At 44.5% G+C, this 26,382-nt stretch overlaps 4 protein-coding genes across 5 annotated transcripts; 1 reads left to right on the top strand and 3 right to left on the bottom strand.

Moving 5' to 3' along the window:
- Positions 1-147: 147 nt before the first annotated feature.
- Positions 148-6,223, bottom strand: LOC127760083 (homeobox-leucine zipper protein TF1). The gene is made up of 12 exons (XM_052284293.1): positions 6,134-6,223; positions 4,135-4,292; positions 3,426-3,543; positions 3,154-3,342; positions 2,522-2,857; positions 2,296-2,397; positions 1,974-2,168; positions 1,710-1,872; positions 1,294-1,559; positions 1,093-1,188; positions 566-1,001; positions 148-459 (listed from the first exon to the last, which is right to left on the bottom strand). Exons 1-11 carry the CDS (start codon positions 6,221-6,223, stop codon positions 585-587), a joined length of 2,130 nt encoding a protein of 709 aa, XP_052140253.1. The 3' UTR covers positions 148-459; positions 566-584.
- Positions 6,224-8,104: 1,881 nt separating this feature from the next.
- Positions 8,105-9,802, bottom strand: LOC127754682 (early nodulin-like protein 3). The gene is made up of 2 exons (XM_052280255.1): positions 9,516-9,802; positions 8,105-8,744 (listed from the first exon to the last, which is right to left on the bottom strand). The coding sequence occupies exons 1-2, from the start codon at positions 9,718-9,720 to the stop codon at positions 8,323-8,325; spliced, it is 627 nt and encodes a 208-aa protein (XP_052136215.1). The 5' UTR covers positions 9,721-9,802; the 3' UTR covers positions 8,105-8,322.
- A 4,506-nt stretch (positions 9,803-14,308) lies between these two features.
- On the top strand, positions 14,309-18,124 carry LOC127777959 (disease resistance protein RPS2-like). 2 transcript variants are annotated; one of them, XR_008018390.1, is made up of 2 exons: positions 14,309-14,569; positions 18,001-18,124. XR_008018390.1 is itself a non-coding variant. In XM_052304583.1 (2 exons), exon 2 carries the CDS (start codon positions 14,886-14,888, stop codon positions 17,613-17,615), a length of 2,730 nt encoding a protein of 909 aa, XP_052160543.1. In that variant the 5' UTR covers positions 14,339-14,569; positions 14,687-14,885; the 3' UTR covers positions 17,616-17,929. The 2 variants fall into 2 exon arrangements, 1 of the variants encoding a protein (XP_052160543.1); XM_052304583.1 differs by lacking the exon at positions 18,001-18,124 and adding an exon at positions 14,687-17,929 and having other exon boundaries at positions 14,339-14,569.
- Positions 18,125-18,320: 196 nt separating this feature from the next.
- On the bottom strand, positions 18,321-24,809 carry LOC127777973 (pectinesterase). The gene is made up of 2 exons (XM_052304595.1): positions 23,814-24,809; positions 18,321-19,099 (listed from the first exon to the last, which is right to left on the bottom strand). Exons 1-2 carry the CDS (start codon positions 24,757-24,759, stop codon positions 18,405-18,407), a joined length of 1,641 nt encoding a protein of 546 aa, XP_052160555.1. The 5' UTR covers positions 24,760-24,809; the 3' UTR covers positions 18,321-18,404.
- Between the last annotated feature and the right edge of the window lie 1,573 nt (positions 24,810-26,382).

The following is a 26,382-nucleotide window of genomic DNA, read 5'->3' as shown; positions in this document are numbered from 1 at the left end:
TATATATATATATATATATATATATATATATATTCAAAACCAATTCGGCAAGCAAGGCAAATGGAGGTAATTGAAGAGGCAATTTAAGTTCTAAAAGAGCATCCATAGAATACCAAATCTGCAAAGAAAACTGCACATCGATGTTCTAAAATAGCACCCATAGAAATTAAGAGGCAACATAGGTTCTAAAGTAGCATCCATACGATAGCAAATGTATCCGCGTCTCTGCGAAGCAAACTGCATGGGTATATGGCAGTCGACATCCAGCAGGCGCATACTACATTATTACAGCAAAGACACGATATAAGTTTGGCCTTAAAAACATTATTACAGGTTGTTAACACAACCTTAAAGTTCTTATTAATTCAGCAAATTCTGGGAGATGCAGGGTGATCGGAGCCGATGAATCCCCTTCGCATGTTCTTGATTTTTATCTGCACACGGACCTCCCTTTTCTCCCTGTACAAAACAGACGAGAGCTCATCAGCAACACTAGCATATATCAGGAATCAGATGGAACTTCATTAGCCTAGTTTAACAGGAAACTTGTCAATGAAATGATTACCTCTGATGTTTTTCAGAATCTAGGGGTGGAACGGGCTAACCCCGTAGATACCAGAATGCTCGTTCATCAGCGTCTTCTTGACGAGGGCAATGGTGTCAGTCATGAGTCTGATCGCCGATGCCGCAGACCGGGAATACATGCGATCCCCACTGGCGAGCTTCACCGGAATCTGGAAGCCCATGGTCATGAGAGTTCCCCCAACCTCGCCGAGGGCAATGCCGCTGCTGTCCTGGGCAGCCTCGACGTCAGGGAGAAGGGAGAAGCCGGTGGGGTAGAGGGACGGCCCGCCCCGCCCGGGCGGCAGGTCGCTGGGGCTCAGGACCATGGTGTTCATCAGCTCGCTGTCGATTTGGGAGTAGACCATGAACGAGCCCGACGCGTCGTACCCGTTGTTCTGCAGGATCATGGTCCTTCCCCTGTCCTCCCTGCCGGCGCGCTGATCAACACCGCACATTGTCGGAGTCAGCCGGAGTACGGCACGAGGATGGCCGGTGGAGGTAGCAAAATTAAGGTTTATGGTACGGTACCTTGCAGTGGAGGACGGTGACAGTGTCGTCGTTCCCGACGCCTCTGGCGATGGTGACCTCCTCCTTCACCACGCTGCCGTGCACCAGGACGTCCCACTGCACGGCCGGCGTCGCGGTGAGTTCGCGAGAATTAGGAAAGAAACTAAACACGGGTTAAGTCCCCGGTTTTTCTTCTCTTCTTTTTTTGTTTCGTGTACGTACCTTGCAGCGGTGAGTAAGGTTCCTGAGCAGATCGAAGGTTTTCCTCATGGGCAGCGGCAGACGCAGGGACGCGCTGACGGACAGGATCGCGTTGTAGCTGCTGCTGCCCTCGGTGGTCCTCCTGTACGCGACTCTGATGTCCTTCTCCGTGCCGGCGCCGATCACGACGGTCCACGTTCCTCCGCCAGTGGCGGTGATGCCGCCGGCGAAGCTCGCGAGCAGGTCGTCCGCTAGCTTCATCAGATTCTTCCTCCCCTTCGTGCTGACTGAGACACACACACACACACACACACAACAAAACAACGAAAGGATGGAAAGGCTGTTCATGCAAAGCTGGAAACGGCTCCCTGTTCTGACAGGAATGCGGCAATTTTCAGAGTTTCAGGCACCTAAAGGATTTTACAGGTTGCAATTACCTTGCGGAGCTGTCTTGTTGTGATGAACATCTCTCATGCGTGCAGACTGCCGCGCCATGGTCGCCACCCAGCGCCGAGCTCCGAAGACGAGTCCATTCATACATGGCTGGTAGAGCTCATGAACACCGGTGTCATCCGCAAGGACGTGCTCTATGGCAGTGACCTGCCAAGAAGATATCATACGACAGATCAGATACGGGATTGAATATCTTGGTAAAAAACAATTCTTGGCCATTTTTTTATAACGTTTGTGTGTCACAATACCTTGCAGCTGTTTGGCCTTATGGATTGGATCAGAAACCCTGATGGCATTTTACGGCATTTGGAGAAGATACTGCCATCGTCCAATGACACATCAATGACGACCACTAATCCTTCGTTCAGCACATTACAATAGCGCAGGAATGTGCATTTCCTAGCCGGTACCAGGGGCGATGGGAACATCATCTCGACAGTCATCTGTTGTTCTCAAGAACTGTTAGTACCAACTAAAAAGCACATGAATATATATCACCAAAAGGTAAGTACTGCTGATTTTGCCTGCACTCTATTTCCCCATAAGATATACTACTAGTCTACTACATACCAGTTGTATAACCCCATTATAACCATCACTGGTAGGCCACGTGTAGATCCTGTTGGTTACTGCCCCGGAAATAACTTCAGGAAAGAAAGTTCGGTAGTTGTACTGCAGTAAAAATTTAACATTGAGATCAAATTGCAACTTGAAATATTATCTAAAAAGAATTGATACGGGCATTCATATTCACATCTTTTTAGCAAGGCACTATTAAAATCTATATACCACTTACAGGATCCATGAGGAAATCCACAACGCTTTTGTAGTCCATCATCACCATAGAAACTGCACGAGTAGCCTCTGTCTTGAATCCAATGGCGTTTGCACTGTTATCCCCAGGATATGCTTGGTCATAAGCCATCTTGTTCAATACTTCATAAGAACAGCCAGGGACGGGAAACCATAGAGCGACATGGGATTCGGCCAAAATAATCAATGCGTGCATTGCGTTTTTGGCTAGTTCAGCAATCATTTGTTGGTCATGTTGCCCTGAAAATACATAGTCTGCTGATGAATTAAGTTGAAAGGCAAGGTTTGCAGCCGGGGGTGTTCCATTCGACCGTGCAATCTGACAAACAAACAACACAGCATTAGTTCAATTCTAGATACAGTCTCTATAGGACTCTGGAGCTTGGGAAATAACTTCCAGACAAACTATTTAGGAGGTAACCACAATCTATAGTTAGATAGGGTGCAGATTGGTAATCACAAGGTAGATCAGATTGTGCAAATCCATTCATATTGAGAACATAGTTTAACATGTATGGTTGCAGCTCGAACAAATCCATTCAAGATACTGAATTGAAAATTCAACATGCCAAGTAATTGTAATTTAATAGGAGAACATATCAGAAGATGATGTACCTCTTGTTGCAGCCTCTCACTCTGCCCCATTAACCTTTCCATCTCAACGGCAAGCTGGTTCTGTACTGATGAATTACGGCAAGTGAGGCATATAGCAGTGCAGTGAGCTATCTTAACTCTCCTGTTCTCATCCCTCAGAATTTCATTCTCCACCGACAACTTATAGTTCTCTTCCTTCCAGCACATAGTCTACATTGTGTCATGGAAATCTTTTTTAATCATTCCACTAAACTTTTTTGTTCATCAGTACATAGCAATGTTTTAGAACAAACCTTTACTTGTGTTCTTTTATTCTGAAACCAAAACTTCACTTGATCTAAACCAAGACCTGTTGTCTCACTCAGATGCCTCTTTTGTCCATCATCGGGATGCCCACAGATGCTGAAAAACCTGTTCATCCAAGAAAAATGAAGATAACCCACATGATGAAATTCTCCTCAGAAAGGAGTACCATACTGCAACATACACAATATATTTAACCAGGATAGAATCCTTTCTTTTTATAAAGCTAATGCCTACTAAACATTTTTATAAAGCTAATTCCCACTAAACACCTAAAACTCAACATACAAGCATTGTATTTATTAGCACTCTTAAAACCTACATGTCAGCATGCAACATCAATCCATTAAGCATACAAAGCTCAACATATAAGCATACAGTAATTATATCTATAACTTATTCCATTCTAAAACTAAACATACATATGCTAAATCATCATTCTTAAATTATTTTCGTAATATTTCAATCTAAATCATTTCATCATTTCTCCAATATCTAACATCTCGCATCAAAGCGCGGGTAATCATCTAGTTATAACATATAAGAGATGGATATATCTAGAAATATTTGTTAATGTAATAATAATAATAATAATAATAATAATAATAATAATAATAATAACAACAACAACAACAACAACAACAACAATTATAATTGCTAGCTTTCAATAAATGATGATATGTGCTTCAAGAAACATACCCCTCAAGTACCTCCGACTGTTTGCCAGTGAGCCTCTGTAGACGCCTCTTCCTTTTTTCATTAGTGTTGCTACTGTTCACAGGCAACAAGCCTGAGTCGGCCTCAATTGCTGCAAATAATTCTCTTGCTGGAATACTCATGCTCTGCTCCCCATCATTCTGATTAAAAGAAACAAGCTAGATTCACAATTCATTCTACAAATTATAGTCAGTCAGAAAGCTAAAACATATACTCCGGCACATTGAACTGAAAAAAAAACAAATAATTTAAAAGCCATCAGAAACTGATAATGTACAAGGCATCTATAACATGCCAAAAATAACATTCACCTTTGTTCGTTGGTTATACACTGCCTTTTCTAATCCTTCCTCTCTGACTTAGTACATAAGTTTAGGTACAGTAAAAAAAGGAAAACCAATGACTAGTATATTTAATAAAGGCATCTGGATTGAAATTGTATACGTACTATTAAGGCCCCTTTGTTTTGGCCCATATCTAAACAAACAAATATCCTTTTTATAGGCACACATTATTAAGTCAAATGCTAAATTTAAGTAGATTTTTAGTTACATAAGTTAGAGTTAGGATATTATATTTAAACTTAAGACTTAAAAGCCACCGATTAACAAAAGTGTACACTGCTGGGCAAAGCCCCGGCAGTATTTCCGGTAAAAAAAAAAGTGTACAAGTCAAAAAGTCAACTTAAAATCCTAAACCGAACAGAAACTATAGATCTCACTAATTACCTTTTACCAACCACTTACCTTGTTTATGATCTCATTTATGATATACCTCACGAGACTTTAATATTAATAGAACCCTTCTAGAAAAGATGGCTTTAGTGATCCTAAACATCAAAATAAGCAGGCCAGGGTAATTAAACAACTAAAACAACTTGTCTAAGGATTATTTTTTAGACAGTCCAGAGGTATCGAAACTTTACGGGTAAAAAAGAAGAAAGGCAGGATTGACAACAGGATGTACAGAAAAGAAAAGAAGAAATTATAGCTGTACAAGTGTCTATGGATTATTATGGTCTGGAGTTAGTTTTAAACCTTTACTACTCTTTTGTCTTTTAGAGCTTGTTTGGAATGTATAAATTAAGAAAAAGAAGGGAACATGACAAAAAAGTAGGAATCGCCTTACCTACATGAGAAAGAATCGAAGGATTGTGTTAAAAATAGCATTTCATTATACTGGTCCACAGTAAACACAGGGGACATATGTTAAACATTGCATGTATGTGGCATACATGTCATACACCAAATGCCCTCACAGAAGATTTCAACAAAGGATTTGTTTTTTTTTTCCACAAAAGGATCATGAAAAAGTATCGCTCAATGTGGTTTTCAAAGGAATTTTGTGCATGTGTCCCCTTTTCTTTTCAATCATAACATGTAAAAAAGACATAAAAACACATGCATATGCTATTTTGAGATCTCTACTATTGTTAAAACGAAGTCCTACTCCACCATCGTACTTCCTCACCTAAAGAAATTATACCCAAAAAAACCACCCTACCCAAAACCAGTACTTTTCACCAACAAAATAAAACACTTATACTGAACCCCATAAAACCGTTTGTTTGTGTTCCCGCAGATCCCGTTGCAATGGACAGGCATAGCCCTAGTTAGTGAAACACAGTAAAAATGAGAAACGAGAGTTAGAAAGGAGCATCTAATCCTTTCAAAAAAAAATATATAGAGAGAGAACATATAAACAGAAAGCTTGCCAAACTATTTCAAGAGCATACCAAATATAACACTAGAAATCAAAGAACCATGCATGCCAGCAAATCTTCAAGATTCAGCTCGGTATATGCAAAGATAATGGACCAAGGAAACATGACGCTCACCAAAAAAAAAAAACTTATTTACAGAACAGAAGTATGCCCTTATGTGCTCACATTTTGTGAAAAATCATTCTTCTATCCCAATTCTTTGGGAACACAAGCACAAAATTCTCAAGAGAAGAACTATAAAATTTTGGGAGAAAATACCGGTAGTGTTGCCGTCCCGTCACCAGCAACACCGTTCATCAAGGCCACGAAAGATTCGTTGCCCTCATTATGCTGTTGATTCATTTCCATCTCTGGAGATTCAACCCTAAAGGTTGCAAGTGACTCCCAGTGTGTCGTTCACCCAGTATTCTGTATTTCTGTTGTATTTCCCCGTGTATTTGCCTTTGCCCTCCCCTCTATTTATATAGCATTTGCCAGAAGGAAAAAATATATTTATTATATATTGGTGTTTATCTGTGGTCCTCATCTGTGTATGTGCACGATTTTAATTAAGTTGGCTTCAATAAAACAGTAACGTTCACTTAAGCCGAGCAAAAATGATAATTCATTTCTCCTTAACAAAGTGACGATGTTGGTAATCTCTTCGCGGTAAAATATATACAAATTAGTGGGATTTGTGGGCTTGTGGCTCCTTAAAAGCATGCATCATGCCAATGCATGCAACAAATGTGTACTTAGTGAGGATATAAAAGTAATTGTGGCTAGCTAAGTGATTACAGTTTAGGAAAACTGAGGATTGCAATCAAATTCAAGGCAGATATGTCCATGTATAATTCATATTCTAATGGATATATAATTTTCAACAGGCATTTAGAAATGCTCTACCATTTAGCGAAGTAACTGTTGATAATGAAAATTGTGCAAATTTAGTTTCTCATGTACGAAATTATTTTCAGACACCGATGTTGAATGAAATATAAAGCCGTTTTAACAATCCGACCGATAAACTAGGTTAGTAGGAGGAAGGCCATATTTGGCCCAGCTTCAGATTATAATCTAAAGCAGCTTAATTTGAATATACGAACTCCGCCAAATATGGCCATAAAAACCAAGACGTCATATTAGTTGGATTGTGATGGGCCATTATGCGCGCTTATATTCGAGTCAATAGTTAGCAGAATTACAGGTTGGCCTGGCTAGATCGCTGCTTGGAATGTCAGATATCCGTTGATTGGCTTTGATCCAACGGTCTGCGACACAAGGTATACGTGAGAAGGTACTAAATATGTGGACCAGGTACTTAACTTAGAGATAAGGTGGAAGGTTATTATATAATTTTGCATCTATTATTTTATAAATGAACGGTTATCCTCTGATGGATGTAGTATCGTTGACATCTCCCTCTTTCTCGTTGTGTTTTCTTTGAATAGTTAGTATCTCTATCCCATAAACTTAGATGACAGTTATATTTTGTTGACAGAAGAATAATGCTTGTAGTTTCTTTCAAAAACAGCTAGGTAGTTGATCAATAATTATAAATTATGTAATCATTTCCCTTCGTTCATCTTGATTATGAAAGAATGCAGGAAAAGAAAGATCTATATATTCCTTTCCATTCGTTCATCTCGATTAAAAAAACTGGTTTCAAATCAGTAGTAAAAGCATGTGTAGATTGCTGCAACGATGCCAATAACAGCGAGATATAGAAAATTAGTTAGTCTTGAGCGGCTAATGGTTATGTGAGAAAGTTAATTAGATGACAGAAAATCAGGAAGGTTAGTTAGAAATTATTATTAGTCAGAATATTAGTGATTCTTAAGTTATTTTCTATCCCTAAAATGCCCTTTGGAGCATCAACGATGGATATTAAGTAGCTTAGGAAGTATCTGAGGTACCTTCCAAGCACCGTAAAAGGCCTCTTTTTTTTTGGGCCGATCAAAATGATGGACCAAAAATATTATAAGATTTCCACGAATTGCGGGAGCATAGAAAAGTCGAGAAAAAGGCCGGTAATCTATGTATTGATTCATTCTTGTATTGGACCATAATATGTTGTCCATATCTGGCCCAATGCTTCTCTTTTTCGATATGTGAATCGATACATTTAGAAAATAGGTGGTTGGATATTTTTGGAAAATAGACATGAAAAACAACCATCTTTTTCTTCATTTTTTCATAGTATATATGCCCTCCTAAAGAATTATTGCTCCTAAAAGAAACTTGTTTAGTTTATCTCTTTTTTACCACAACAACAATGAATTGATTAATTATCAATCGATTATATCACATTGAATAGGAACACTTATTACATTATTATAGCACATATTAGCAACAAACTTAATCAAACCAACAATGAGTACATCTTTCTCCGTAAGCAAAGCATCCGTGTGACTGTGTTAGTGTGTTATGCTTGATCCACATCAACACGGTCATTTCAACAAAACGTATCAAACGAGTGCATAGAACAGCGTCCCAATGGCCAGCCCGGCCGCGCCGGCAATGCCCGCCGCCCTGGGGCGCGCCGCGGCGTTGATCGACTGCTCCGGCGTGGGCGAGATCTCGATGCCCGACGGAGGAGGCGGCGGCGACGGTGGCGAGTTCGGGCTGGTGGTGCCAGCCGACGGGGCCAGCGCCGGCGCCGGCGCCGTGCCATTGGCGGCGCGCTCCCCCATGACCACGACGATGAGCTTCTCGTTGCGGTTGCAGTTGTCCTTGTTGCCGCTGATGAAGTAGTACGGGCCGGACCGGGTGAAGGTGAACACCGTGTTGCCGTCGGCGAACGTGTCGATCGGCGTGTTCGTGTTGCAGGCGTCGTACGAGCTCTTGTCGACGAGCAGCACCGAGTCGTTGCCGGGTTGGTAAGAGAACGCTGCATGCAATTAGAGGTTGATCAGAATCTGTAATTCTCTAATCAAATTTTTTGAGAGCTGACGTCACGTGGAAGTTTCACTTTCTACCCCTGGGAGTAAACCAAACGGTGACAGTGTCATTAGCCGGAGACAAAAGATCGTTAGCACTTAAACACAGTTCGATACAACCTATGCTGCAGAGATATGTTCGGATGCAGATTTGCTGCATTTAAGGCTGCAGCTAGGGAAAGGAACCGTCATTCTATCTCGCATCTGTCGTGTTGCGTCTCAACGGGCAGAGAGTGGAAGTTATGCCGGTGGAAGCTTCGCGGAGATAGAGAGATAGAGAGATCAAGCTTAGAGATAGAAACGACGTAAGCTATCTAGCCATAGCGTCAAAAGTATGCATCAACAGATGGGATTGGAGATATGCATCTGTGGTTCTCCATGGTCAAGGTGGGGAGAAGGAGAGCCAGTACAAAATTGCGCACAATTGTCAGGTGTGACTCATAAATGAAGTGGCCCTGTGCCCCCTGTGTCATCCTGGCAGCCCAACGTCGCTTGCAAATTGATAAATGATTTCGATGCTATGGACGCGCATGATGTGTGTGCTTCGGCTCCATGCAACTAATGCAAACATATCTGATAACGCTCCACGATTTAGCAATTTTAGCGGACACCTAACACTACAACGTCTATCACCCTTTAATGCAGTACAATAAATATACATCTGATCGAACGGCTGGGAAAGAGCAGTCAAAGGGAGTCGGTGGAGAGCGAGCGTTGATTACCTATGGCGTCACCCACGCGAAACCGGGTGTGCTCGGCCCACTGGTTGTAGGCGCTGACGTTGGCGTTGGCCTGCTGATCCGGGACGCGCCACTCGCCCGTCCCGCCCGCCTTGAACACGAACGCGGACGCGGTGGTGGAGACCGACGCCACCACGCACGCCACCACCACCCAGCATTGCATCCGCTGCACGCGCCCGTGTGCCATCCGCGCGCGCTGCTACCACCTCTGGTTGGGTTTTTTTTGGGGGGGACGCTGGTGTAGTAGTGAATTGCTGGAGGCAATGCGGTTTCGGTTGCGATCGATTGAACGAGACGGTGAAATATATATACGTGCACAAAGCAGGTTGGTTGTATCGGCGTTCAGATGTGTTACGGTTCTTTACGTAAAAGCGAGGGGACGTGATCGCGGGGAACTGGAATATTTGCGCGCTTTATGTTCTCGACGTGCCATGCTCTGCATGATGTGACTTTAGTGTTTGTGTTATTTATTTGTTGTTTAGGAGTTTTTTCGTTTGCTGGCACGGGAGCTTACGGGAACGGGAAGCTATGCTTTGCTTCCTATGTGTTGTGGAATATCCATGCCTTGAGAGCTGGTTCAGAGCAAGTGGCCGGGCCTCGATCCTACGGAGAAAAATGAACAGGTTCACTTTAGGTGTCTCATTTGATTTTCATCTACAGTCCGCAAAACCAGATACATCACATCCCTTAACTTATAAAACCAGTCCAAATGAGGTGCTTTAGCACTATTGTCTCTATTTTTGGCTAACATGGCTCCTTTGACTAGGTCTTCGTCCCACCTAACATTGACGTGGCAATTTATCCGGGAAACAATAAAAGGAGCTGACGTGGTAGCTGAGTCAAGTGTGGTACCCATATGTCAGGGCAATTTAGTCTAAATAAAAATATTAAATTGGTGGGCCACTGTTAACGGAAAAATTTGGTAAGCCCTGAAATCATCATCGGTCTAAAGTCAGTATTGGCTTCAAAGTACTAGAATCAACCGATGAGCATTATAGTTGGATTTCTTGATGGGTTCGATTAAGAAAATTAATCAATTAAAGAAGCTTATCTAGAAGATATCGAGTTCAATAAGGATGTGACATGTCAATATATCTATTAATTAGGTAGAGTTAGTTAGTTCCCTTTAGTTGTTATGAAAGTGTGTTTAGTGTCCTTTCTTCGCCCGCAGGCCTGTTGACGAAAAATCCGCGCTCGGCCGATGGTGCCGGGTCTGTGTTGGCACAAACTAAGTTGACGAACACAATGGTCTGAGAGATCCACTTAACTCCAGTGCAGATCCAAAAGTTAATGAGATGCGGACGTGCCAGTTAGTTTAATCCTACAACTGACAAGATATAGAAATAACATATCAAAGAGCCAATCAGCTTACAAGCCGATGGAGTAATTCTAGCCGATGTCGATAGGGTTTTGAGCAATCAGCTATATGTCCAATGTAGATGATGATACAAAGACAATCGGCTGATGATGATGATGTAATAAAATAATAATATAATCCATTAAACCAATCGGCTAATAATAACATGATAGAATAAATACTGATCAGAAAGTTAAAGCATATATCGGCTGGAGGTCCGATGTCATTAAATCCACAAGATTAGATAAACAATGAAACCTTTGTTGCGATCGGCTAAATCCAACTTGTATGTAATCCTTATAAGCCGATGCAACGTCCAGATAACTCATCGGCTAAAATCCCGATGTAACCCTTATTGGCAATCAAGAAGCGGAATAGAGATTACGGCTCTAAACATGACTTAGTAGGTCGAATGTACTGATGCAACACTAAGTATCAAAAGAAACACAATATCTAGACAATCAAGCCTTTGAATGATTTTCAAGGTAGTAGATGTCTAAGCTAATCTAATCTAGCAAGACGATTTAGCCGATACCGATAGATACCGTAAAGCGAGAAGCAGCCGATAGAGGTATATCGATATGCTAAGACTAAATTAACATAGATATATGATAAATTGGTAGGCAAATATATCAACCGAACCAAAGCAATCCAAGAGGTCGAAACGATGCAGCCTTGAACGATGTCGACGTAGCCAATACAATTGCCAGAGCCGGCAGAACGTAGGGCTGACCCCTTCGCTGGAGATCGAAAGCCGATGCAGCCCCACGTCAGGTGCCAAGTTCCGCCGAATGATAAGTAAAAACCTTGGTAAAAAGAGTGGTGATGCGCCGACAGTAGTTGTATTGATCTATGAGATCGTTTACAATGACCCTGGGTGTACATATTATACCCATGGGTAGATACTAGTCCTTGTTGGGAAAAAAAACTTTCCTAAAGATAAAAGGAAAACATAAAGTCATTATTGGACACTAAACACACTTTCCTAAAGTTAAAAGAAAAACCAACAGACTATTTCTAATTAAAAGATAAACTGTCATGCCGCATCCACCTTGAACTAGGTCACTTCTGGATAAACTTCCATTAGTAGATTAATTTCTTAAGAATCCGACTATTGGCGATTTGATAATTTCCATCGGCCGATTCCAAGACTCTAGGTCGAGATGACTTCGGGGCTAACCAAATTTCACTGTTAATAAGGCCCCCCCGCCTAGCGCTCGTCTATCCATCACGGCCCTTCACCCCATCAGCTATCGGGCGCCGCTCGCCCGCTCCGCTCCGTCGGCCTACTCTGGCCGCCGCCACTCCGCGCTCCATGCCCTCCGCCACCCACATGCCAAAATGGGGAAGGGAGAGAGGAGTGGAGCGGTCGTCACCACTCCGCCAGCCACCCACCTCGCTCTGTCCACTCCTGCCTTCTTGTAGGGAAGAGAGAGGATAGAGGAGGGGAGTAGTGAGGATGACATATGGGGGCCATGTCACATGGGCCCACCCTTTTTATTAGTTTTGTGTGTACCTAACATGTGGGCCCCACATGTTTTATTATTTTTCGGATCTAATTGCCACGTAGGACGAAGATCTAGTCAAAGGATCTATGTAAGTGCCATGTCAGCCAAACCGGGGTTAATACTGCCCAGGGTACTCGTTTGCATGGTTTTGTAAGTGGGGGATCCTTGTATCTGGTTTTCCGGACTGAGAATGAAAATCAGACTTGCGACTTGAGGGACCTAGAGTGAACTTATTCAGAGAAGACTTGTGCTTCATGGGCCATTCCTTTGGGCTGGTTGCTTCATGGCTTGTGCGAGACTAGACTAGATTGTTTACATCCGAAATTCCTTTACAGCTTAATTAGGACTGCTACTATCAGGCTTATACTTGGGCTTCAACTGGAACGTACAGGACCGAACTATATTATGCAGGCCTTATTAAGCCCAGAATTGCATCGCAAAGTTTGGTGTTAGGTTGGGGAATCCCCTCTAGCTTAATCCAGCCATTAGTACGAGTACGAACACCACAAGTCTTAAGGCCCCGTTCGATTCAGATTTATCACCGGCATATAAAACAAACAAGTCGCACATGACTAGGTGGTAGGTGGTGTTTGAATCTTCTGAAGAAGATGAAGATTAAATAATTTACGTAAAATAAGGTGGTAATAATGTGTGATAAATTGAATTTTAATTATTGCAAACTTGAAAAATGGATTAATCTGATATTTTAGAACAACTTTCATATAGAAAGTTTTCGCACGAAACGCACCGTTTAACAGTTTGAAAAGCGTGCCACGAATATCCAAAACTTAATCCAGTTTTTAAGTGGAAATGAACGGAGCCACATATATACAAAATTTTCAAATAAAATATACCGTTTAACGTCGGAAAGTATGCTAACTAAAAACAAAGGGATATCTCAGTTCAGAAGCGGAAAAAAATTTCAACCTAAAGTGGAAGTGGAGAACCAAAGATTGCAGATGTGGGTGTTCTTCTCTCCTTTGGGGCTTCCTTCCCCCAAAGGACGTTGGCAGGCACTGATCCAAGTAGCAACAAGACCAAGTTAGATTCTTGATGGCTTGATGTCGGTGGTCTTCGAATTCCACAGCCTTCGATCGCCACAAATTCAAGTCAGTTTGAGCGTGGCATATTGGCCCTCCGGCGTTGAGTCTTCGGTGTTAGCAAGTCTGCATGAGGAATTGGTTGTTGCTGAGCTAGGGTGCCAGCTCTAGGTTGATTTGGTTTTCGGCTAGGTAATTTTGCAAGTGGCAAACGCCATTTGTTCTCTTTGGGGAGGTTGTCTCTGTGTTGTATTCTCTTCTCTGTATTCCTCGTGTATTCTCTACTACTATCCTCCAGGGCACCTGCGATTGCGTAGATGAAGCCTGCCCTGTGTAAAATCTCTTGATGCAATATATTCTGGTGGAGAAACTCTTCTCTCTGGTGACTTGCTAAAAAAAAGATTGCAGATGCTGTAGTCCAAGCAATGAGTTGGATGTTTTTTAGCTGGAGCAGCTAGTATTACCGTGGTATTAGGGTTTATATTTTTGCGCTCCTTACAGATTTATGGAAACCATTAAAAATTGACAACTTTGGATTAACACTATACGAAAACTAACTAATATTGATCGGTTTTTTAGCGGTGTCACGAAAATTAACTAATATTGATCGGTTTTTAGCGGTTTCACGAAAACCAATCGATTTTGTGAAGCTTGTCCGCTAATTTTTCAGTCGATCAGCAGACTTACAAAAGGTATGCATAGTGCATCTTTCGAAGTATATGACTCATCTGAACAACTTGCAAGGATCCTAGTTGAAACTTTGAAAGTCTGCACTATGCGGTATGCATATCACTGAAGTGGAACGATACACTACATCCTACTCACCACTCCACAAACATGCCCATCGATGTGGTAGGCTGTAGGAAGATCAGAACAAATCAGATCCAATCTCGTTTGTCAGATTGGCTAGCTGTACAGTACTAACATCCTCCTAAAATAACCTCGCTATGAAGGTATGTGGCGCCAATGAGATTGTCACTTTTATCCCCACTCCCACTCCGGCACTACACCAGTTCACCACCGTGGCACTCCCTGGGACTGAAGTGGAACGAACTAGTCCAAGACTCGGAGTCGTCTCCTCCCTCCGTCAGCGCTTCCATCTTCCACTCCACATCACGATCGCGGGCGCCGGTATGCTTCTTCCATTCCACCTATGTGTTTCTTCCTTGCTAACAAATCAACCAATTTGTCCATTCCCTATGTCATCTCCTATAGAAACTCTAGCCAATTCGTTCGTTTCTTCTTAAGTTCCACAGAATCCCACCTGATGCTCGCCCAACAGTTGCATCTTGTCTGCTGATCAGATCGAGGTTCAGAAATTAGTCCCCATTCCTCTCCCATAGGCACTCGAATCCATCAATTCGTTCCCAAATCCAGTGCTTCCCCTTTGTATGCCACTAAAAACCGGAGCTTTCTTGGTAAAGATCGAGGTTTTTGGTTGCCGGAGATGGAGTTCGTGGCGTCCATCGTGGACGCGGTGTTCCGGCCGCTCAAGGACTACTTCGCCCGGACGTTCGGGTATGTCATGTCCTGCGGCGACTACATCGACCTGCTGGGCCACGAGATGGACGAGCTCAAGAGCAAGCGCGACGACGTGAAGCGCCTGGTCGACGTCGCCGAGCGCCGGGGCATGGAGGCCACCAGCCAGGTCAAGTGGTGGCTCGAGTGTGTCTCCAGGCTCGAGGACGCCGCCGCCCGGATCGAGGAGGAGTACCAGGCGCGCCTCCGCCTTCCCCCCGAGCAGGCGCCCGGCCTCAGGGCCACCTACCACCTCAGCCAGAGGGCCGACGAGATGTTCGCCGAGGCCGCCAACCTCAAGGAGAAGGGCGCGTTCCACAAGGTCGCCGACGAGCTTGTGCAGGTCCGCTTCGAGGAGATGCCCAGCGCGGCCGTCGTCGGCATGGACGCTGTGCTTCAGAGGCTCCACGCGTGCGTCCGGCACGGCGACGTGGGCATCGTCGGCATCTACGGCATGGCCGGGGTCGGCAAGACCGCGCTGCTGAACAAGTACAACAACGATTTCCTCATCAACTCGCCGGACATCAATGTTGCCATCAACATCGAAGTCGGCAAGGAGTTCAGTCTGGATGATATCCAGAAAATCATCGGCGACCGCCTCGGCGTGTCGTGGGAGAACAGAACGCCCAGGGAGCGTGCCGGAATGCTCTACAGAGTGCTCACCAAGATGAATTTCGTGCTGCTGCTGGACGACCTCTGGGAGCCACTCAACTTCCAGATGATCGGAATTCCCGTACCTAAGCACAACTCCAAGAGCAAGATCGTGTTGACGACGAGGATTGAGGACGTGTGTGACCGCATGGATGTCCGCCGCAAGCTCAAGATGGAGTGCCTGCCATGGGAGCCCGCTTGGGAGCTCTTCCGCGAGAAGGTCGGGGAGCATCTCATGTTTTCCAGCATGGAGATTCAAGAACAGGCGAAGGCGCTGGCGATGAAGTGTGGCGGCCTGCCGCTCGCGCTCATCACCGTCGGCCGGGCGATGGCCAGCAAGCGCACAGAAAAAGAGTGGAAGCATGCCATCACCGTGCTAAAGGTTGCCCCATGGCAGCTTCTTGGCATGGAGATGGATGTTCTAATGCCTCTCAAGAACAGCTACGATAGTTTGCCCAGTGACAAGCTAAGGCTTTGTCTACTGTATTGCTCACTGTTCCCAGAGGAATTCTCCATTTCTAAGGAATGGATAATAGGGTACTGCATCGGTGAAGGTTTCATTGATGACCTGTACACTGACATGGATGAGATTTATAACAAAGGGCATGACCTTCTTGGTGTTCTCAAGATTGCCTGTTTGCTGGAGAAAGGGGATGACGAGGATCATATCAGTATGCATCCCATGGTCCGTGCCATGGCTCTGTGGATAGCATCAGATTTTGGCACAAAAGAAACAAAATGGCTTGTCCGTGCCGGAGTTGGGCTCAAGGAGGCACCAGGTGCAGAGAAATGGAGCGACGCTGAGCGGATTTCTTTCATGCGAAACAACATTCTTGAGCTGTATGAGAGACCTAATTGCCCTCTGCTGAAAACTTTGATGCTACAGGTCAACCCTGCATTGGATAAGATATGTGACGGCTTCTTCCAATTCATGCCATCTCTCAGGGTTTTAGATTTATCACATACTTCTATCCATGAATTACCTTCCGGGATCAGTTCATTAGTTGAGTTGCAGTACCTTGATTTGTATAACACAAACATCAAATCACTTCCAAGGGAGCTTGGAGCACTGGTAACCCTGCGGTTCCTGCTGCTTTCGCATATGCCACTGGATTTGATACCAGGTGGTGTAATAAGCAGCCTGACAATGCTGCAAGTATTGTACATGGATCTCAGTTATGGAGACTGGAAGGTTGATGCAACCGGAAATGGAGTTGAATTTCTGGAGCTTGAAAGCCTACGCAGGCTCAAGATACTCGATATCACAGTACAGTCTCTCGAGGCTCTGGAGAGACTGTCCTTGTCGAATCGCCTCGCTAGCTCGACAAGAAATCTACTCATAAAGACATGTGCTAGCCTTACAAAGGTAGAGCTTCCTTCAAGCAGACTTTGGAAGAACATGACCGGACTCAAGAGAGTGTGGATTGCGAGCTGCAACAACTTAGCGGAGGTAATCATCGATGGCAACACAGAAACTGACCACATGTATAGACAACCTGATGTTATCTCGCAAAGCCGGGGAGATCATTATTCCAATGACGAGCAGCCCATCCTTCCAAACCTGCAAAATATCATCCTTCAGGCGCTTCATAAGGTAAAGATCATCTACAAATCCGGATGTGTCCAGAACATAACATCGTTGTACATCTGGTATTGCCATGGGCTGGAGGAGCTGATTACTCTCAGCGATGATGAACAAGGAACAGCGGCAAACAGCAGTGAACAAGCTGCAAGAATTTGCAGAGACATCACACCCTTCCCTAACCTCAAAGAACTGTATCTCCATGGCTTGGCAAACTGCAGGGCATGGTGCAGCACTACGTGCTTCCTGCGGTTCCCCTTGCTGGGGAACCTGAAGATTGTCGACTGCCCGAAGCTGAAGAAGCTCGAGCTCTCTGCCGGTAATCTGAATGCGGTAGAATGCACAAGGGAGTGGTGGGATGCGTTGGAGTGGGATGATGCCGAAGTCAAAGCATCTTACGTTCCACTGTTCCGTCCACTGCACTGATTCCAGTTTTAGTTACCACTTAACCATTTTTTTGTCATCTGCTACTGTTGCTTCTCTGATCGTTGTGTAGTTCAGGTCTGTGTTTCCTCACTTGTATGATCTTACAAGTTGAGTGGTTTTACTACCTTTTTGCACAGACCATGTTCCACACACGTCAGGTACGGCAGTAGGAAAACTTAGTATCATTAGTACTGGATGTATAGATGTGAGTATGTAACTTGTGAATGCAGAGCAGCACCAAAAGGACCTAAACAGCATGTAAATTTTCTTCTTTTTGGACTATAAATTGATGATTCTTCATTCACAAACGATCAGATCAAAACAGAATGATTGTGTAAGACTAAGATCTGAGTCTGACTGACATTATGCCTGCGTTGTCTTTCAGGGACTCTCCGCATCAGTTGCAGAGATAAGGTTTGACGTTTTCAAAGCAGATTCGGCCACGTAAAAAAAGAAAAAAAAAGCAAGTTATTGGGCTTACTTTCGTCTTAGCTACATAGGTAGGCTTTAGCTTAGTACAGGAGCATGGCCCGGCCCAGCAATTTGCGCTAGTGTATTTGCAGTCCTTTATGGTATGGACCATGGAATATAACACGTGAATACGGCGTGGCAGAACGAACTTTGAGATGCACCTCCGATCAGATTGATCTGATCTGCGCCATTAGCATGCTTTATTGCTTTTATTTCCTGATGATGACGATGATTAGTACTCCGTATTGGAACCAACAGGGTGCATGCGAACATGGCAACTCGTACAAGATGGCAGATCAATAATCTCTACCCTTCTAATCAGAGCCCCTCGTTGTAGTTGACGCCGGTGGCCTTGAGCCAGTTTCCGCCCTGGATGAACTGCCCCACGGTGAACTGCATGGCGACGCTCTGGTCCGTGATGACGTGGTACCCGGGCCAGTTGACGCGGCCGGCCGTGCTGGCGCCGGGGCCCTGGTTCTGGTACTCGCCGTAGAAGAGCGTCTTGAGCGCGAAGTCGGCGCCGTTCCACTCGAGCCAACCCCTCGGGTCGACGTGCGAGTCCAGGTAGGACAGCATGTACACCGTCCGCGAGTACTCCTTCCACGGCCGGCCCAGGAACGTCGGGAACTGCTTCGCGGCGGGCGCCAGGTCGGGCGCCGGGACGACGCGGCATCGGTGGATGGACGTCCCGGTGTTCTGGTTCGGGTCGGTCCGGCCCTGCGCCGTGACCGCGTTCTTCTGCGCCTGCGCGGGGCGCCGCGCCGTGAGCACGCAGCCCTGGAGCACCGCCGCGGCGTTGCCGAACACGAAGTCCACCGTGCCGGAGACGGCGCAGTCGCGGTAGAACTGGCGGAGCTGGTGCGCGTACAGGGTGTCCTGGTAGCCGTCCAGGCGGCAGCGGTTGATCACGGCGCGGTCGGCGCTCACGCGGAGGGCCACCGCCTGCTGCTTCTCGGCGCCCGCCGTGTTCTCCACCTTGAGGTCCTGGAGGATGATCCCGTCGCCCGACAAGGCTGCACGCACGCATATGTTACGCATATATCCAAGGTCAAACTTAGTCATGACTGCTTGCAGTCAGTCAATGCATCAATGCAAGACAGGAAAATCCACGCAAATTGTTCATGTACAAGCTATTGGGCATGTTGTTAACTCAAGTGTGCCATCGTGGTCTCGTGGCGGCGTGTCGTACGTTTTGGGCCGTCTACTTTGACCCTTGGGCAGGGCTAGTGGATTGGAAACAGGGCATTTTAATACTGTTCGTCAAGCCCTGTTCGTCGTTAATTGGTTTGTGCGAGAAGCTGGGCTGTTTCAGGCTCCGGTTTTGCACTCGCCGCGGTATTCCATCGCCCTTGTGTGCCGCCTGCTAATTAAAGTATTCCCAGTTTGCAATAAGTGCTTTTGGTTAGCTATATGTCAACCTTTGATTCAGAGAATGTGCCTCCAAGCGATGGTTCTTCTACACTTCTACTGTTCTACACAGTACATGCTGCTACAATTAGGATGAGCCGGCCAGTTTGATGGCAAAAATCGAGTAGGAGGCTAAAACTTGGGTCTTGGTGGAAGAAAAAAGACTCGGAGATTGGCTTACAGTATAGTTAGCTAGGGCCTAAGGCCCCTTACTCATACAGTTCATCCCTTCTTTATTCAACTAGAAAGAAAACCCGCGCAGATGCGCAGAAAATTTATTTATTGTTTATAAGAAAATAGATTGTAATAGTAAAGAAACAAATATTTATATCCTAGTTATATGTCAACTCACATATCATCCTTCTTCGCAAATATATATATATATATATATATATATATATATATATGAGTTAATATGTGTTTGTTTTTTTCTTTCATTATACATCCGATTCACCGATGCATATTCATGGGTAACAAACGATAGAATAATCTATATTGTCAAAATTATTTGTGCTAATTATCAACACTATTTAGGTGAGAATGTCATAATTAAAAGGGATATAATGTGGTTCCATGTGATATTTTTTATCGTAAGTATATATGTTTTTTCTAGTGAATAGTAGTTTCCTGTACGAATGTACTTTTCTCCTTTTATAAGGTAGGTGTGTAATTGTATTTATAAGTTGTATGTGCCTGCATTTATATGAGTGCTCACAATACCCTTTTATACCATTAGTAAAATAAATACTTTGAAGAGATTTGGTGGGATGGTGTGAAGCAGCACTGTGGTGGCGTGGCTTCTTCGGCAACCCCACCAGAAGTGGTCACTACATATATACATAATTTGAGAAAAACCTTAGAGCTGCAAAGAAAGAAAGAGAAACTACTTAGGGAGGGATTAGCCGGTATTTAGTAGCGAGGGATTACTTGATAGATATATTCTAATGGTTGACAATAATGAATCCACTGGTCTAAGTGTAAATCAATGGCTAAATGATTTCTTCTTTTTCTTATAATTTTCTTACGTTTTCTCTATTTTATTAGAGTGTCTTGTGGCATCTTAATTAGAAGTATATGCAGGTCTATTTTTTGTGGTGGCTTGGTGTATCTCTACGTACATATCATTTATTGATGGTTACCACTTAGTACTTCCTTTATCTTTGGTACTTGATAACATATGTACATGCTTATTGGATATCAACTAATTATTAGTTGCATAATGCATGTATGCCTCATAACCATTATGACTTGGCGATTGGTGGATAGTGATTTCTATATAGAACTTATATACATGGGATTAGTGGAAACATACGATTGATATATATTTGGCTATTCCTATTGATAAATTATATTATATACTACATATTAAGTGTTTAAGTAAGGTTGACTTTTAAAGTGCTTATCTGATTGGCTACTTTATTATTTATGACGAGCATGTTTCCGAACTACAAAAGTTTCCCGAACTAAACAATGCGTGTTTTGTAAATACTTTCTATACAAAAATATTTTAGAAAATCAAATAAACCCATTTTTAAGTTTGTAATATTTAATACTTAATTAATCCTTTTTTGATGACATGTATCATTTTGTGTGCCTTGATAAACTCAGCCAGATCGATTGAAGGCCTAGGTAGGAGATAAAGGACATCGAGACGGTATCAAAAGAATATACTTCGTCGTTAATTTTCTAGCAATATATGAAGAAGAAAACATGATACATGAAAATATTCAAAGATAAATTTAGTAATGTCATTTTGTCATATGAATATTTTTATAGTAGGTATTGAGTAAATTTTGAAAATGCTACTCACAGTCGAAGTTGTTTTATTTTTGAAAATAAAAATCTAATATAATTATACATGTTGTTATGTGATATATCTATAACTTTAATTTATTTATATTTTTCATGGATGTTTCCATGAGATATATTTTTTATTTGAACAAATTATAGTTAAGACGTGCTGATTATTAAATTGGTTTTTCAACAAAGTGAGAAATAAAAAAAAAAGGAAAGAGAAGTACGTACAATTTTTTTTGGTCGGGTGTGGGTTTGAGGATACATATGTACGTACTCACGTACAGATATGGAACGATGTAGATCTTTCGAGATATAAATTTGATTGCTAATTTTGACGATAGATTTAAAAATAATGGTCCCGCCAAATTAAATGAAAATTAATGGCTAGATGTTTTATTTTTTCTTAGATTTTCTATGATTTATTAAAGTGCCACGTGGCAATCTTGGAGCGTTTGTAGGAGTGCTACGTGACGGCTTGAGAGCGTTTGTAGGAAGTTTAATGGACTTTTAGTATATAATAGATGAAAATCGTTTCGTTCAAAAAAAAAAACAATTAGGACGAGTGAAGGCGATACCGAAGAATGTCATTGCTTTATCGCCTGTGCTGCAGTTTCAGCACTGTTATGTACTCCTAGTAACTGTGTTGCAACAAAATTATGTACCAATGGATGCCTTGACAGCTTTCTGTCCTGCTGCTATGGTTACTGAATTAAGGGCTTGTCCACTTTGATGTCATTTTTAACTTTACCCAGTTTTAATAAAGTTGTAAAAAAATAATAGATACATTAGTTTGCTGTCAAATTTTGGTAACTATATAAGAAATCCTGCCAAAATTTTGTCAAGTTACCAAAATTTTGGCAACTATGATAAAATTTTGGCATTGCCATAATTTGGTATGGTTTTTTTTTTCATCAAAGTGATCAAACCCTAAAATCCACGCATTAAAAGCTGAAACGTGGGGAAACTCTCTTTTCCATGGAAAAATCAGGTGGGAACACGACTCTCCCCTCCGATGATTTCTAAAAAAAGAAATTTGAAATGTGGGTGAAACCACCATCTAGAAGGTTTGAAAATAGTTAATAATAAATTAGAAAAGTATATAATCTAAGAAATTTAAATTATGATGCCCACCCTCTAAAGGATTCAAATTACGATGCCTAAGATCTAAAATTACTAAAAAAATTAGAAAATAATTACTACGAGTAAACCATGATACTTCCTCCGAGCTGATAATACTTGTCGTTTTAGACAAGGGTGATGTCAAACTTTAGAGTCTTTGATTATGAATCATTTTAAAAATATTTGTCTTTTAAATATGGTGACTACATGTATAGATTAGTCTTAAAAAGTACTTTAATAAAATCATATATTTGTTAACACTTTTATACATATTATAATATAAAATAATAGTTAAAGTTGTTTTTTGGAGACCGTGCCCTTGTCCAAAACGACAAGTATTATCAACCCGGAGGGAGTATAAAAAAAACTCAAATCCGGATATTCCTAAATGTTAAGTATACGTAGGTGCGTTTTCAATGAGGCTAGGAATGTATCTATAGTCCAACAACAGAGCATGTGTTTGTTAAATAAGGCTGTGTTTAGATCTAAAGTTTGGATCCAAACTTCAGTCCTTTTCCATTACATCAACCTGTCATACACACACAACTTTTCAGTCACATCATCTCTAATTTCAACTAAAATCTAAACTTTGCGCTGAACTAAACACAGCCTAAGAAAATAGAGCAGGTAATTGTGGATGTGTAAGTGCGGTGTATTTATGTAGCAGTGGAGCATGGCATGGAGCACGTAGCACGGACATGTGCAAAATTAAGTACGTCCACTGTGTGATGTGATGCTACCACCATTTAAGCCAAACAACCATTGCCGAAGATTTTAAGTGCTTTGCTTTTGGGGATAACTACTCTATGTTTCCACCTGTGTGTATTCTAGCCAATGGCACATCGATCTGCACATGCGCACCATGTCACCAACAACCACTGGTAATCATTTTTCTATCTGCTTATACTATATTAGTCAATGAATTAGATTATGAGATCCACTTGTTGATTCTTTTCCGGTTATTTCGAAGTTGACACTAACTGTTTACTGACCCAATCCTACGTACGTGAGCTTAGCGGGGCTTATATTATGGAGTATATCAGTGCACTACAGTACTGTGCCTCGTACACAGTACTGTGTAGACTGGTATACCGATTACCAAGCTAAGTTTAGATGACTAGTGTATATCAAGCAAGAAATGCGTAGCTATCCATGCATGTCAGTAGGACGTTACGAAGAAGGCAATCTGAAAGAGTACCCATGGTTTAGTTTGAAGAAGAGAAAAGAATATTCATGCGCGCCAACGTTCAGGAATTATCATGTTGTGATTTCCCTTTTGAAAAGGTTGTATTATGCAAAGTAAAGATGCGGTTTGCGAAATAGTCGTAGTGTCGTAGATGGAATGAGTGCGAATTTCAGAAAGTAGAGAGAGACAAAGACACAGACGGCGATCGAGAGCATCACCTAGCGTGGCGGAGTTGAAAGTTGTGGAGCCGTCGACCACGTTGCGGCTGCCGGTGATGACCGTCTGGTCCATGCCGTCGCCGACGATCATCAGCTCCCGCTTCTTCTTCCCCACCTCGAGGTTCTCCTTGTACACCCCCTTCTTCACGTAGATCACGTACCGGCTCTTGCCGCCGTCGGGGGCCGCGTCCACCGCCTCCTTTATCGTCGTGTACTTGCCGCTCCCGTCCTTGGCCACCACCACGTCCGCCTGCACGGCGCCCGCGCCAGCGTCAAGGAGCGTGCGGTCCCTCGCCGGCAGCCACGACGGGAACCTGTCCACGGCCTCCGCGAGCACGCCCCGAGCGCCGCGGCCGGCGGCGCTGAGCACGGCGAGCGACGCGCTCGCGAGGGACTTGAGCGGCTCCGGGTGCGCCCCCACGGAGTCGCGCAGCGGCCCGTCGTCGAGGCCGTCCAGGCACGTCACGTGGTCGGTGAGCACGGCGCTGAGCCACGTCCTCGCGTCGTCGCCGTCGCCGTCGTCGGGCGCGCCCGCCGCGTCGGCGAGACGGTCGCGCGCGAGCCCCATCAGCTGGACGCAGTCCTCCAGGGCCGCGCGGTGCCTCGGGTCGCTGGCGCGCCGGCGCATGCCGGCCACCGCTTCCGCGGCCGCGTCATGCCGATCGAGAGATGTGGCAAGGATGGCGCGGAGGACGTGCGCCGGGCGGCTCGGCTGGGCGTGCGGGGAAGCTAGGACGGCGTCGGCGACGATGGCTTGGCACGAGGCCGGGTCAGGGGAGCTCGCGCAGAGGTTCGTGGCCGTCGGGGAGAGTAGGAGGAAGGCGGCGCCCGCGCAGAGGCAGAGCACGGTGGCTAAAGAGAGCAGCGTGAACGATAGAAGTCTGCATGGGTAGGCGTTTCTGTGCGAGGGAGAAGAGAGGAGAGGCTCGTCTCTCTGACGCCGCATGGTGTCCTATCCCTGTGCGACAAGTGAACCTGTTTACAACTACTGCTGCAACCTGTGATGTAGCGGCTCATGATGAGACTTAATTAGGTCATATTTATACTGCTGGGGATAGCGATTGGTTTTGGGTTATACCTTATCGCGAACATAGTTAATTAGCGCTAGTACTTAGCACCGGTGCATGCATTAATTGTTCTCAACTGGAGTAGGAGTAGTTTTCTCTGGCGTCGCCTGATTCTGAATTGAGACTAGAGAGTAGTAGTCCGGTTCGATTTTTCGTTCAGCTCACTGAATGTATCGACCTGTCGGTAGATGGTACCCGTTCTGTTTTTCGTTCAGCCACGTGCAGTTCACTGTGCTGTCCCCTCGGTGGATGATACCCATACGCCATACGTTCCAGCACGTGGTGTTTTACTGCCAGACCATTGTACTATGAACGAACCAGACCATTGTACTATGAGCTAGTATCTTGATTAGTGCTGGTGTTGATGTATGGTTTTGATTCAGTTGCTATATACTCCATGGCCGTATGAGATAATAGGCATGTGTTCTTCCCCCATACGATTGGCATCGACGATCCTCACGAGTTAATCTCGCACTTTGCAAGTATCTTGTTGTGGAGCTTGGACATGGACAGTTTGATGTGGATCGATTTGAAGGTTTTATGCTTTTTTTTAGCTAGGGCTTGACGGTCCCCATTTCCATTACTAGAAATTAGAAATGATACTCCCTTCAGACGATCAAATGTAAGTTTACTGTCTTAAAACTAGAATAACTATCACGGTCAAGGATCCTCTCACGTCGCTCTCTCCAGGGGCGGCTCGGGAGGCGACGACCCGGCCGCCCCTCTCCCCTACCTCCCTTCTCCGCCTCACCGTCGCCTAAGCGGCTGCCGGCAAAGCCGCGCGGCCGCAACGACGGCGATGGCGGGGCTCTCCTCGTCTTCTTGTGCTCGGGCGGTCTAGGGAGCTGCCCAGAGCGGCGACGGCGGTGACCGCCAGATCCGCGCCGTTCTGGCCGGATCTGGTGGAGTGGTTGGTGGCGGGGACGACGACGGCGGCGGGGACGGGCGATGGTGGTGGTCGAGGTGAGTTGCGCCGGGTGGAGTTGTGGGTGATGGCGGCGGGGATGGCGACGGCAATGGGGCAGCGGTTGTGGAGGCCGCGGATCCAACGGTGGCCGGCGGTGGGCAGCGCATGCAGGCATCCTGCGGCTGCCACTGGCGTTCTCCGGCGCTCCTCTTGGCGTCGGCCAGCGTTGGTGGTGAGGAGGGCGGCCGGATCTGGCTCCTCTTGCCCAGATCCGCTGCGTCCTCGGGTGGGGACGGGATGGATTGGAGTGAATATTGGGGTGGATCTCGTCTGTGCAGGTGGTGTGAATATTGCAGGTACTCTCGGTGTGCAGGTAACATTTGGTGGCTCCCGCCTTGGATGCTATGGTTGATGGGTGCTCCAAGGCAAAAGCCTTGCTCCGCTCTCGGTGCTAGCAACGGCGACCCCTTTGGGCGCCGTTCACCTTCTTGAAGGCGTTGCTACTGGAGCCCTCATTCAATTCAACTTCAAGAGATTTCTCCGGGTGAAAACCTAGATTCATTAGGATCAGACGATGTCGTTCCGTCGGCGTAAC

The sequence above is a fragment of the Oryza glaberrima genome, chromosome 1 (assembly GCF_000147395.1).
Source record: "Oryza glaberrima chromosome 1, OglaRS2, whole genome shotgun sequence".
NCBI classification, from domain to species: domain Eukaryota; kingdom Viridiplantae; phylum Streptophyta; class Magnoliopsida; order Poales; family Poaceae; genus Oryza; species Oryza glaberrima.
Note: the sequence above shows the minus strand (reverse complement) of the source record. Positions and strands in the feature narration are given on the sequence as shown.

What these genes read in the sequence shown, in the direction of transcription:
- LOC127777959 (XM_052304583.1), top strand. Translation starts at nt 14,886, where the DNA reads ATGGAGTTCGTGGCGTCCATCGTGGACGCGGTGTTCCGGCCGCTCAAG.
- LOC127760083 (XM_052284293.1), bottom strand. Translation starts at nt 6,223, where the DNA reads ATGGAAATGAATCAACAGCATAATGAGGGCAACGAATCTTTCGTGGCC. An exon ending in ATAAAAGAACACAAGTAAAG is followed by an intron (nt 3,343 to 3,425) that starts GTTTGTTCTAAA and finishes GACACAATGTAG; the next exon opens with ACTATGTGCTGGAAGGAAGA. An exon ending in ATAATGGGGTTATACAACTG is followed by an intron (nt 2,169 to 2,295) that starts GTATGTAGTAGA and finishes TGAGAACAACAG; the next exon opens with ATGACTGTCGAGATGATGTT.
- LOC127777973 (XM_052304595.1), bottom strand. Translation starts at nt 24,759, where the DNA reads ATGCGGCGTCAGAGAGACGAGCCTCTCCTCTCTTCTCCCTCGCACAGA. An exon ending in TTTCAACTCCGCCACGCTAG is followed by an intron (nt 19,100 to 23,813) that starts GTGATGCTCTCG and finishes GCGTGCGTGCAG; the next exon opens with CCTTGTCGGGCGACGGGATC.
- LOC127754682 (XM_052280255.1), bottom strand. Translation starts at nt 9,720, where the DNA reads ATGGCACACGGGCGCGTGCAGCGGATGCAATGCTGGGTGGTGGTGGCG. An exon ending in TCGCGTGGGTGACGCCATAG is followed by an intron (nt 8,745 to 9,515) that starts GTAATCAACGCT and finishes AATTGCATGCAG; the next exon opens with CGTTCTCTTACCAACCCGGC.